The sequence below is a fragment of the Chiroxiphia lanceolata genome, chromosome 8 (assembly GCF_009829145.1).
Source record: "Chiroxiphia lanceolata isolate bChiLan1 chromosome 8, bChiLan1.pri, whole genome shotgun sequence".
Taxonomy (NCBI): Eukaryota; Metazoa; Chordata; class Aves; order Passeriformes; family Pipridae; genus Chiroxiphia; species Chiroxiphia lanceolata.
Window position 1 is genome coordinate 14,390,159 of NC_045644.1, and position 12,589 is coordinate 14,402,747.

Genomic DNA, 12,589 nt, shown 5'->3' on the forward strand with positions numbered 1-12,589 from the left:
TTGCAGAAGCAACGCACAAGATAAAATGTAACAATCACTGACCAGAATTGGTCAGTAGAAAAGGGATGCAGAAAGATCAGCTTTATAAAAATCAAGAAGCAAAAGCAGTCACAGCTTGTGCTAGATACATCACAACCAGCAGGGAGCAGAAATGTACTTTCCATACCTGCAGCAGTTCACTGGCATTTCTCTGGGACACCAGCTGTACTTCTGACATCTTAACAGTGGACATCATCTGCCTTAGACTTCACAAGAAGCCATCTCAATTCCTCAGCTAATTGCACAATGTGCCTCCTGCTCACTCCCCATGCACACCATCTGAAGCACAGAGTTTACGAGCTGTCAAACCCCTATCACGTGACTGAGCCACATTTTTACTGATGACTGTGCCTGAGCTGTCCTAAAGGGCCGTTCTCTGCCTTCCCATTCAGAAAGCTTTATGAGAAATACTGAAAGGGAGGAGCCAAAAGGTAAGTGGTAAAAATGCAGCATGCATTTACCTGCAGATCCTGCCAGTCTGATACCATTTAAGGTAAATTAGCTCAGACAAAAGAACCCCTAAACTGATGGAGGTAGTCTAGGAAGACTTCAGTAAAGTACTTAATACAGTTCTGTATGAAAAATTAAGAGTGAAGCAGATAAGTGGGAAGCAATACTTAAATTTAATGTACATCAAAGATCTGGTAAAGGAGAAGCAATTGGAGAAATTATTAGTCTGAGAAGAAACTACTGCTTGAATTCCTTAGGTGTCACTTTAGATAATAGTTCTCGTTTTTGTGAGTAACCTGGGCACAAGAAACAGTTGCTTGCTAATGAATCTAGAGCATGGTGCTAAAAGCATCAAGGTTGTGAAGTTCAGTCCCCATATGGGCCATTCACTCAATGATCCTTGTGGGTCCCTTCCAACTCAGAATATTCTGTGAAATCTGCTAATTGCAAGAAGTTGGGACGTGTAAACACAGAGGAGTATCAGACTGTGCACAAAGAATAAAAGCAAGAACAGATAATAAATACAACATGAAATTCAACGATGTAAGCCATAGGGTCAGGAATTCAGGGATTTATTTCCATGGCAAACCAAGAGCTCATCAGCTGCCAACAAACTACCATGATACACTATCAGATCGTGAGATGACACGCTACCAACACAAAGGGCTCACAAGTGGTTCTACAACATATCCAGAAATGCACTTCCAGCAGAGACAGGAACACTGTAATGCCTGGCACAAGGTGCTGGTGAGACCTTGTCTCAAACATTTTCCATAACTATGCAGAACCCACATTCAAAGAGGATGAGCTTAAACTTGAAGAATATTAGAGAAAGGTTAGTAGGTGGAACATAGGAAAAGAGTACCCTTCTTGTGAGACAGCAAAATACATAGGTGACTAGCCAATGTATGAAAAAGAGCTGTGTTTCAAAGGGAGGTTAATAGCAAGAGAAATGGGTATGAACTGACAAGAAATGCAGGTTGCAAAGCTGAAGATTTCTAACCAAAGCTGAAACTCCCCCAATAGAAATTACTGGGAAACAAATTAAGTCAGAGTTCAATAAATCTAAGGGATGGATATGCCTGCGAGCACAGGGCACTAATAGTCTAGGGGATCTTTTCCAGCTCTACACACATGACAATAACATGGCTGTTCTGGCTGCTTAGGAGCTCATACTCACAGGTTTTCACATGCAGGAGGTCACAGGTGGTTTGAATTACAATTGTCAGAAGGCTCTCTCTCTTCTCAAGCTATAGAGATAGCCTGAGATAGGGCTCCTTTTGCACTGGAAACAGATCTACAGACCACTAGGCCGCATCTTAAGAACTATATTATCTCTTTTCCATCTATCCCCAGGAACACCCAAGGCTTTTCTCACTCTTGAGGAAAGAAAAAGGTATTTATGATGAGATTGGACATTGCAAGAAGTGAGGAATTACTTATAACTGATTGTTGGATGTCTAGGTTGGGAGCTCTGAAGGGAAGTACTTTTATTCTATACACAACTGTGTTTTGGTTCAGAGAAAACTCAGCTTTAACATGCAACGCCTTTCACAATTCAAGGTTTGTATCTCATAACCCTGTAATGAGGCAAGTGAGGCTTATTTACCCCCCTGGAACTGGGGCAAGGACAGGCACAGAAGGATGAAGGAGACGAACCAACAGTAAAATGCAGTATTCTTTAAACTGAGCACAGAGAGGCCCAGAACACAGCAGAGGTTCTCATGGAGCTTAGGATTACACAATCACCTTGAATACAAAATTGTAGCCCTTGGAAACAATAGGTCAAATAGATCAATGTAACTCCACTGTTTGAACCACATTAAAAAAATCATAATGGGGCTTTCAGCTTCTAAAGGTTGCACATCCCCAAGTGTGAGCTGGTTTAGTCCATTCAAGCTTGATGCCCTGGGGCTCCTGACACGTTGCAAACATGCCAGGTCTGTTGGCAAAGTCTGTGCAATAAGACTGGAAGCTTTTTCATTCCCAATATTATGAACAGCTCAAAGATTCAACTAAAAGTCTGAAAAATGTATTTATATCCCCAGTGGGTCCTTCTTGAGCTGTTACAATGAACATAGTGAATGAATATTTAACAACAGTAAGCAAACTGACATTTAGATAACTATGGTGACAGCCACACTTGATTTACATATTATGGATCAACAGTTTCTAGCAAGTCTCATTTTTTGGGGGAAAAAAAAAAAAAAGAAGAAATCACTCTGAAGAACACATCCCTGCTTATCCTGGTTCATGCTACAGACCTTGGTGGGTTTTTTTAAACACACGTTTTGAAACTTTACAAGGTCTTAATTCACACTATAGGCTAACAGCGAGAGAAATTTCAAACCAGAATATGAACCCATTTTTAATCCCAGTCAGCATAAAAGAAAAGTGCCTGAAACCCATAGAGGGATTTCTACATGTTATTGTAACTTGAAAACAGTTCAACTACACATTTTTTTAACGCAGGAAAAAGAAAGCAATCTTTTCATTCCAAAGCCAAAAAGCCTCTTGCTAACTTTCAGCCATGGGCAAATTTTACATCCTAGTTGCAAGACCTTAGAAAATAAGGAAAATTCTGACATATTTTTAAAATAACAGTAATACTGAAGCATCACCAAACTAAACCAAGCTGAGGGTCGTAAAAAAAAATTATCACTGAGAGCAGAGATGAGTAAGGTGACAGTAAACAGAAATACAGAATGCCTCCCGATGTAGTTGCTGCACATGAAGATCAGATCCTCTTCTTAAATTTAGTAGCCTTGTAAGCCACAAGAAGCATTGAACTTTACAAGATCACTGCCTCTGCTTAAAGCAGGATGGAGTTTTTGTTTTGATTTTGGTTTGTCTTTCAGTAAATGAAAAAAAAGGAAAAAAAAAAGAGTGCAAGCAAGCCGTAGATGTAGGTAAGTACAAATTCTGTCAGTTGTGTAATACGGTGTGTGGGCGGATACATTTGCAATGAACACGTTGAACACAAGCCCACAAAATGCCCGTCCCTCCACATTTCATGTTACATGCACACAGAGACTTGAGACATAGGGGACTCTTTATCTGAAGCTTTTGTTATCCATGGTAACCAGACAGAATTCATCCCGAGGAGGATCATCCTTAACTAGGGTATCAAATGACCTGAATAGCTGATGTAACTGAGTAACCCAGGCTGCTTTTCCCCAGAAATATTTCCAAACTGTGCTCTATTCAAATTGACTCTGTTCCTTCATTAAACACTTTCTTCAGCTCTAGAGGATGCCATTAAAGTACATGACAACAGCCATTTAATTTCTTCTCTTAAACTAGGCTCTATCTATTCATACCTTAAATTGCAAGGGTTTTATTTTAGGAGATTGCAATACATATTTATGTGGACTTGTAACTCTCATTTCAAAGAAAGATCTTGGGGTAAGCAGTCTTTTACAATGCCTATCAGAGAAAAGGCAGTAAGAGGGAGGAATACTTCCACACCCAAACAGAATTCAAATCCCAATTAATTCAAAGCTGAGGATAACTGCATTAATGACAAGCAGGAATCCACTGCAATTCTCTGTAAATCTGTTCCAATGACAAATAATCCCAAGCAAAGGACCTGACACTAGAAATATTCATAAGTAAAAGTCCACATAGAATAACTAATGGGCTGGCTGTATCTTCATGCAGATATTGGGAGAGTACTGTTTTCAGAAGGAATATCAGCATAATTTCATTGAGCAATATACAATGAAACAGAAATAAATTTGAGTCAAAGAATCTTGCCCATGTTCAGTAAGGCAAGTCGTTTCAGGAGGAGACCATCAGGTTACATCTGCTCCAGACAGATCTCATTAGTTGCCATCTTGAGAAAATACTTTGCTAGTTATTTTATAGTTTTAAATAATTTTTCCCCAGGAGATCATTACATTTCTTACCATCTGAAGAAGGCGGGGTGGTTCCAAGTGGAGTGACGGGTGTCATTGGAATTGGGCTTGTTGGTGTTGTCATCAGGCCCATTTCAGGATGGCTCTAACAGGAAACACACATGCACAGGTCAATAGCTTCCCCAGCCCTTGGAAACACAGATCACTACTTGTACTGTTCCACAGTCTCACACAGACATGACTAATGAAGTCTCAACAAACTTCAACCTCTCTTCCAAAATGCGAGGCCATGCTTCCTGACCTTGGACATCTAACAGTTAAACAGTACATCAATTTCTTTATTCCCTAAAACATGAAAATATATCAGAAAGTGGTGGTTCTCCCCAGCAGACAGAAAATACTCCCGTGTAGAATGGGAAAAGGTTTGCAGAAGCCTACACTGCTTATAGCTTCTGATTCCCCCCAAAACAACCCAAGGATGTGCATTTCAAGTCTTCCTCCAAGATCCTGTAATTTCTCTTTCTAAAAGCAAATTCTCCTCACTCCTGCCCCCCCCCCCACCTGTTCATATTCAAAGATGATGGCAATATATTACTTTCCTGTCTCACTATAAAGCCCAGGCACTGCAGGACAGGAGTGGATAACATAAATAACACTATCATTATTGATGCTCTCAGCTTCCATCAGTCAGTTACTCTCCCCATTTCATCTTTGCTAATAGTTGCCTGCCCAACTGCTTTGACTTTACTCTTTGCAGGCTTCCGGATTTATCCACACACTGGTGAGAGCATAGGCAATCTGCTATTTTTGAGTCTGGCTGCCAAGCAAAGTGTCCATTTCACAGGGTAAGTTTTACATAAATGTATCATCTGCTTTAATATATCACCACAATTTCAAAATAAAAGAAAGATATAGAACTGCTGATTTGACATTCGTTCCATAGAATTTTTCACAAGTGGATATCCTGCCACTGGATATCCTGCCACTGGATATCCTGCCACTGGATATCCTGCCACTGGATATCCTGCCACTGGATATCCTGCCACTGGATATCCTGCCACTGGATATCTCATTTATGAGCAACTATAAATGCATGTAATTTATGGGAAGCATGGACACACATACTACAACTCAAAGACAATTTTACATCCCTATAGGTCTTAACTTAAACTTTAAAACACAATTTTTCTCTGTAAGTCTTACATAAGCCAGGTTTGCTTCCACAGATTTTGGGAGTTTTCCTTCTTTATCCCGAACAGTAACCGGTAGTTGAGAGACAAGAGTGCCACCCAGCAGCAAACCCGAGCACCCACGGCTGGTGAGCACAGGGAAACCTTATTGCTCCATACATCCACACAACTGAATCCCTGCTCTTCCCATGTGTCACACAGCAGCAGGGAGCCATTCACGCAGTGCCAAGCAATGGGCACCAACTTAGGAAAGAGCATTCATCAGCTTTTATGAGGTTTTTCCAACATGACATGACCTACCTTGCCCTCTCTTAAATGAAGGATTACAGACAATCCACCCAAGATCATCAGGCCTCCACATCAATTAAACCCACTGATCAGTGGCTGCTTCAGCTATTACTTTCACAAATAACTAGTCTATCCTTTTATTTTTAAGAGCTTTTACTCTATGTGATCTTTTTCTGCCCTACTCTTTTCCCTGCCAAAGGTCTCTCTTCCCTCAGGAATATCTTGACCACAGAAAGGCCCGAGTTGGTACTATACAGAACTGAAAGAGCAGAAATCTCTCACAAGTGGTAGGAATGAATAACCTGGGAAAAGACAAGCAGGGAACCTCAGCAAATTAACCATCCATGAAACAGAAGCTTTCTTCAGAGGCTGCAGATCTGCTTATCAGACCTCTTCCATCACCACTACTGTCAGGAGTCCTCAAAGGTCTCCTCCATCATGCCAAGTGTCTAGCCTGTGATGTATGGCTGCTCTTTGAGGACCTGAAATAACTGGGGAAAGGTGCTAACTGTTTTGCTGATGCTTTGCTAACTGTTTTGCTGATGTTTTTCGCACAGATTAATACCAATACCTAGAAACCAAAATTAAAAGCCTAAACCTGAAGGTTTACCTCAACAGATCACACCACTTTTGCAGTCAGCCACAGCCCGATCACCAGATCAGACGGGCTCATTTTCTGCCTTCCAGCAACAACCACCTCTGCAAACTCACACAGTGTTTAGGAAAGCATCCCGAGCTTTGTGATCAGAGGTATGGAGCAGCCCACTGCTGCTCAGAAGGCTGCCATAGCTGTTTCTCCACCATAAACAGCACAAGGACAAGTGCTATGCTCCGGCAACAGGTTCCCAAGCAAAACGGGTTGGGCAAAACAGACAACATCACACAGTCTGTGCACACCCATACAGGACAACTCATCCAAGCTTGGAGCTGAATCAGTCTCTTTCTCTCAATACTAACTTAACAAAAGTGTGATTTGCTCTAAGAGCTGCAGCTATCTTATCCCTACTAGTTCACTCACTCCATCTTCCCCCTAAGTCTACTCAATAGAGTACAGAAGGGACTCCATGCAGCCCTTCCCATTTAGTGAGAAAAACAAATAATTCCAACATGAACTGTGACCTCAAAACTCTACTGATTTTCTGTCAAGGAAAGAAGCATTTCCTAAAATGCTTCTCAGGCCCTGGCCTGAGTCTGATCTTTCATGCTGATCCTATGGCAAGTATGCAGGGGCGTACATCTTTTCACCGATTCCATTTCTGACTCTCTAATTTCAAACACGTGCACTACAAAGAAATGGGAAAACATTCCACTGAAACTCACCTGTGCCAGAACTGTGATGAAATTCCGGTTTAAGTGAACAGCTTCATAGAGGGCCAGAAGGATTGCTTCATTCGTTCTGTGGGAAGGATACAGACAAAGGCACAGTTAGTGATCAGAATACCAGAAGCCAAGTTGTTCAGAAGCAGGGTCTATCTGAAAAAAGAAAATTTTTTTTTTTAACTACAGAAAACTCTGCCTCTGCAATCCAGCTGTATTGTATTCTGATTATTAGTAGTATCCAACAATGCATAAAAATAGCTATTTTTAGAGCTCAACTACAGACTTTGTTCCCTTCCTGCTGAAGGTGTCCCTCGTTTCTCAAACAGTGCTTTCCCTTAGAAGTCCTTTGTTTTAAGGCCAGAGGGTCCTGCAGACACCAAAACCCCTCATATTTATCACCTGCCCCCTTGATTTAGAAAATATTTTGGTGGGGACAAGAGTATGTGAATTATCACTTCCCATGTGCCACCTCCAACATGCCTATTATATGTTATAAATGCCCCATAAAAACCACTGCATTTTTTTTTATAGACTTCATTACAAGCAATTGAGCTGTGGTTCCTCCTGCTGCACCCTTCCCACTGAAGGGAGAATCCAGTTTGCAGTGGTGTGGTACTATTTTAGTGACAAGAGAACCTGTCTAATGTCACACAGCCCCTGTTGTTTGCTGTGTGACATTAGAACAGCTCCATGACAGAGTGGATCACGCCGACCAGCCTATTGTGTAACTAACATTTGTGCACTTACTGGACCGAGATCTTCTCATCAGCATCTGCTATGAACATGCTGCCCACCTATGGAAAGAGAGAGCATTGCACAGCAGGAATTCGGGAAAGCTATTAGACAACAAGAGAGAATACATGGATACAAACAGATTTGATTTTGCAGTCCTGTCACTGACCAATTCTTCACCTGTCAAATCACAAAAAAAGGAAAAAAAAGGACTGGACCTTGGATCCCAGCCTAGATTAGTCTGCCATTCTGTAAGAGGACAACAGAGATCCTTTCCTATCTGCTTGCCCCAGAGTGGTAGCAGTTTCACCCAAGTCACTCCTGACAGACAGCTGTTAACAGTGAACTATTCTTACTTAAAGGAAATTTTCCTGTCAGTTAGATCTCAGACTACAATTAAATGTCAGATGAAAGCAAGGCCAAATTGAACAAGGGTAACAGAAAATACTCTTCACAAGGAAGAAATTCACAATTGTCTTTGAAGGGTACCCCTCCAAAAATGCAGACAGTGCCCACTGTGGAATCCAAGCTTACCCCATGGTCACTCAGTACACCCAGACTTGAGAAACAAGACCGTAAAGGAACAGAACCTCTAAAGCTATTGACAGCACAGACTGTGCCACTCTGTTCTAGGCCACATCAGCAGAGCAGCAACTTTTTTTAAAAAACAAGTAGCTGTTTAAAAGTGATTAAGAAGTTTAAAAAACTGATTAAAAGGGGTTTTTAAGTGATTTTTAAACTCAACTAGAATGACAACAATGCAGGAAAACGATTTCAATTATCAACACCAGAATAGAGATCTTGTCCTTTGAAAGAGCTTTCCCAGCCAGACAACAACACAGTCCTCAGAATACAGCCATTTCAGTTGTATTTGGTTTGGATACGTTCAATCCATGCCTGCAGAACCCACATTCCAAACTCACAGTTTACAGAAATGCCCTCCTGCTGAACTTGCATGAAGACACCTATTTTAAGAGTAGAAAAAACACTGCTTCCTTGCTTACCATATTAGTTAGGGCTGAGAAGAAACCAGTCTGATGTTCCTCTTCCTTATCTTTGTATTGCCTGAACAAAAAGAAATAAGGATGAAGTTTCAGCGTTATACATGAAACTAGGGTTATTTTACCTATATCACTGTAAGACAGTCTTATCTAATAAGTATACAGGATGGAAGAAGCTTCAACATTCACAAGCCTTTTTCAAGAACTCACAAAAGATGCAAAGGGTATTAAAATATTTGTAAATTGTGTAGAGTTGAAGTGGGGTTGCTGAAAGACGTGAGAGTTAAACAATGCTTGTGCTGTTACAGAGGACATGGGCGGCCTGGGCTAACACTGAAGGAAAGGACTCAAGTGACTTAGGAAATTTTGTCCTGCACTGGAAAAACAGTAATAAACCACATGAAGCAACAGAGTCAGTAACCACAGAACAGTTTCATTTCAATCATCTGCTACAGACCAAATCAGAGTTGGCCACCCTAGGGCCAGCAGAAACCATACAGACCATTATAGTTCATGGCCTGGTCTTGCCTGATCCCACATTCCTGGAGCAAGTGAAGAGACTGGAACTGAAGTCAAGGTATAGGTTGGGTACCTCAGATTTAAGCTACGTTGCTACATTTGGCATTCAAATGCACTAGAAAAGCTCACATGGCCATTTATTGTGTCTGTCATACAGGAATCTCATCATACACAATGTAATACGCAAAGTAAGCAATTCTAAATATTTGGAAAAGGGGGAAAGAAAGCACTGAGCTAAGCAAAACAGGCCATGGTCTGAGACAGCTTTTGTCACAATGAAGGAAGTTGGGTGAGTGAGCTTTTTCTGCTTTACTCTGATAATTTACTCTGTTACATACATGATTTGCTGATCTTGCAAGTCACTTGCATAACTACAACAGCAGACTTCCAAAGGAATTAAAACATTTTTCTGGATACTTTGAGAATCCTACTCCACAAAAAAATGTCATGTATTCCTCCGGTAAAATTGCTGTAAGTTCTAAATTCTTCTGAAGCACTTTCCTCTTGGGAAAATGTACACATTTTGAGCTGCTGCATATGAAGCTGAGAACATGCTACCCTGTTGCTGACTTTCTGGCTCTTTCTTCAACAGCAGTTACTGCTTTCCACCATTTGGAAGCACATGCATGCCCTAATCACCTCTGATCTGGCATGTGGACAGGCCTGGATACATTTGTTTGTTTTAGATAGTGTTTCAGTTAAATCCATTTTCTAACAGAGAAGTTCTCAGCAAATCATTGATCTTTTCCTTTGGGACTAAGATTTTACACAAGGTTCATAGAGAGGTAAAATCCATCACAATAAAAACATACAACACATCTTCCCCTAGAGCAAGATCCCTCCTGAAGCACATCAGCCCAGCTGGCAGAGATGGATTCACTCTTGCAATGACAGCAACAACTGAGCCAAAGTATCCTAAAGCATAGGACTATTCCCTGCCTCTCTGGGTGCATCAAGCCTATTAACTGATAAACAAGTGCTTCAACACACAAAAAAATGTTTGTGAAAATGTACAGCAACTATCCTGTACTGAAAAACAAGACACAATTAGGTTTTACCTGTTATATTCCGATAAAGCCTGGGCAATTACAAGTCCCATTCCCTGAAAAAAAGTGTTAAAAAAAACTTCACATTACAAATCTCAAGGGAGGAAATCACACACTGAACACACGTAGCAATGCTGCCCCCCCAGATAACCTAGCATGCTATGAAGAACTTCCTCAGAATCACCTTCCTCAGAAGAATTAACTCAGAATCACCCTTTAGTTAGCATGGAGCTTGCTTTTGACTTCATGCCTAAAGAACAGCTTCCAAGTCCAGACCTCCCATAGCTCAGTGTGCTGTCACTTTTTATCCAGGCCAGGCTACAAAACTTAAGACTGCGGCTACAACCCAAAATACGTGCAGGACTTTTGACTCAAGTACAAGCTTCCACTGAGCTACAAGAATTGACTTGTGGACTTGTAAAATCGGGTGACATAGCACTGGAAATGAGATCTCTGGCATATGCCATCATGTGCCTCTTTGGCATGTGACAGCAAATAGTGTATAGACACTTCATAAATGCATAGCAGATCAACTTTAAGCATGTTTCTTGCTACCTAGCTTTTTAACCACCCCCACCATTTACTGGTGATCAAACTGTCCAAATCATGAGCGCCCTAACCCATTGCAAGAGTACAGTTAGGGCTGAACAACCCCTGTACTGGTGTTTCTCAGAGTAGCACTGTTCCTCGACCTGATTTCTACAATACACTGTGCTTGCATTCATTCCACTAACACCACACATGAAAGAGCATCCCCAGCAGCACAGAGGAATCAAGTCAAGTACTCACATTGAGCGTGGCCTCATCATCCACGATGGAGAGCTTCACAATGTAGGGATTCACTGACTGCTCAGCATGGGGGGGGGAAGGAAGAAAGAAAATTGCTCGTAAGTTCAGCCTTCAGGAAAAAAACCACTATTATCTTTTCAAGTTTACCCAACGACCTGGGAAGAATCTCTCTCCTGTCCCGTAAAGTAGAATACACACAAAGAAACAGGAGTTGCAGCACATGTTAAGGCTGCTGTGCCTGGGACACCTTCTCCTACTGGCTCAGCCAGGCAGTCTCCCGACTTCATTGAGAACGGGAATTTCTGCTCCTCTGCGAGCTCATCTGTCAGTCTTGAAAGTGGAGCAGCTGTCCTGCAAGCCTGTTATCTGTGACACACACACTGTTATGCAGCAGGAACAGGCAGTGAAGCTGTGATGGAACTTCAGCGTTCTGCTATCTCCCTTCTGCAACACCTTGCAAAGATTGCTTAAAAGGAGGACCCAGGAAGGCAATGTTAGAGACTCATCTGCTGCTGGGTTAGAGATCAACACTTTGTTTACACCACTGAGAGCTGGAAGTCTCTGGAGAAAAAAAATTCCTTGAACTTAGCTGAACAAAGCCTGCAGACTCCATCCATAAAGATAAATGCTAATAATTTAGGAAGCATTTTAGATTAGCAACGCACATTTGTTTTTCCTGGTTTATATGTGTCAGTGCAAAACTAGAAAAAGTTGATTTCAAACCAAGACACGGAAGAAAAGTCTCAATCTGTGTAGTAAGCCCAAAGTGATGGGAAGAATAAAACACAAAACACGCATCAGTTGCTTGACAGCAAGTTAAAAATAAGGTTGATCAGAAAACATCACTCTCAGCTATCTGGTGCTTTGGGAGGATCAGTCTTTCTCTTTGGATCAGAAAAGAAATTGATCAGAACAGTTCAAAGCTCAGCCAGCCTCTGAGCTGCCTCCAGCAGCACCCAGCCCTGCTGCTGCCTCAGGAAAAGACAAAACTCACACAGAACCCAGTCGTGCATGAACCATGCAAAGACATTTCCTTGAGGCTGGAGTAAAGGCTCCTATGGAGTAACAATATGGGGTCCTCTCTGTACAACCATGCTCCCCTTCAGAAATTAAATTTAGTCAGCATTTGTGGAGCAGAAGCAAACATCACAAAGTTATAATTAAATATGGATTAAAATCCATCCTTGTAAATATACCTTAGTTTTGCCGATTTCAGTCATTCAACAGGGAGAAACTTCCCACACAACAGCTCGTGCACAGAAGAGGCCAGCCTGTGAGGCTGCAGGGTTACCCAAATTCCCAGATGTGGGAATAAGCGAACAGGGAGATGCTACACTGACCAACACCATCAGGCTGAC

The 12,589-nt window shown here is 41.6% G+C and overlaps 1 protein-coding gene across 3 annotated transcripts in view; it reads right to left on the minus strand.

Moving 5' to 3' along the window:
- Window positions 1-12,589, minus strand: part of ARMH3 (armadillo like helical domain containing 3) — a 127,696-nt gene that overhangs the window by 98,779 nt on the left and 16,328 nt on the right. For all 3 annotated transcript variants that reach the window (XM_032695685.1, XM_032695686.1, XM_032695687.1), the window contains exons 9-14: window positions 11,232-11,288; window positions 10,455-10,498; window positions 8,881-8,941; window positions 7,892-7,938; window positions 7,145-7,220; window positions 4,398-4,491 (exon numbers count right to left, since the gene is read on the minus strand). In XM_032695685.1, the coding sequence (XP_032551576.1) occupies window positions 4,398-4,491; window positions 7,145-7,220; window positions 7,892-7,938; window positions 8,881-8,941; window positions 10,455-10,498; window positions 11,232-11,288 (379 nt within the window). The remainder of the gene's footprint in view (window positions 1-4,397; window positions 4,492-7,144; window positions 7,221-7,891; window positions 7,939-8,880; window positions 8,942-10,454; window positions 10,499-11,231; window positions 11,289-12,589) is intronic.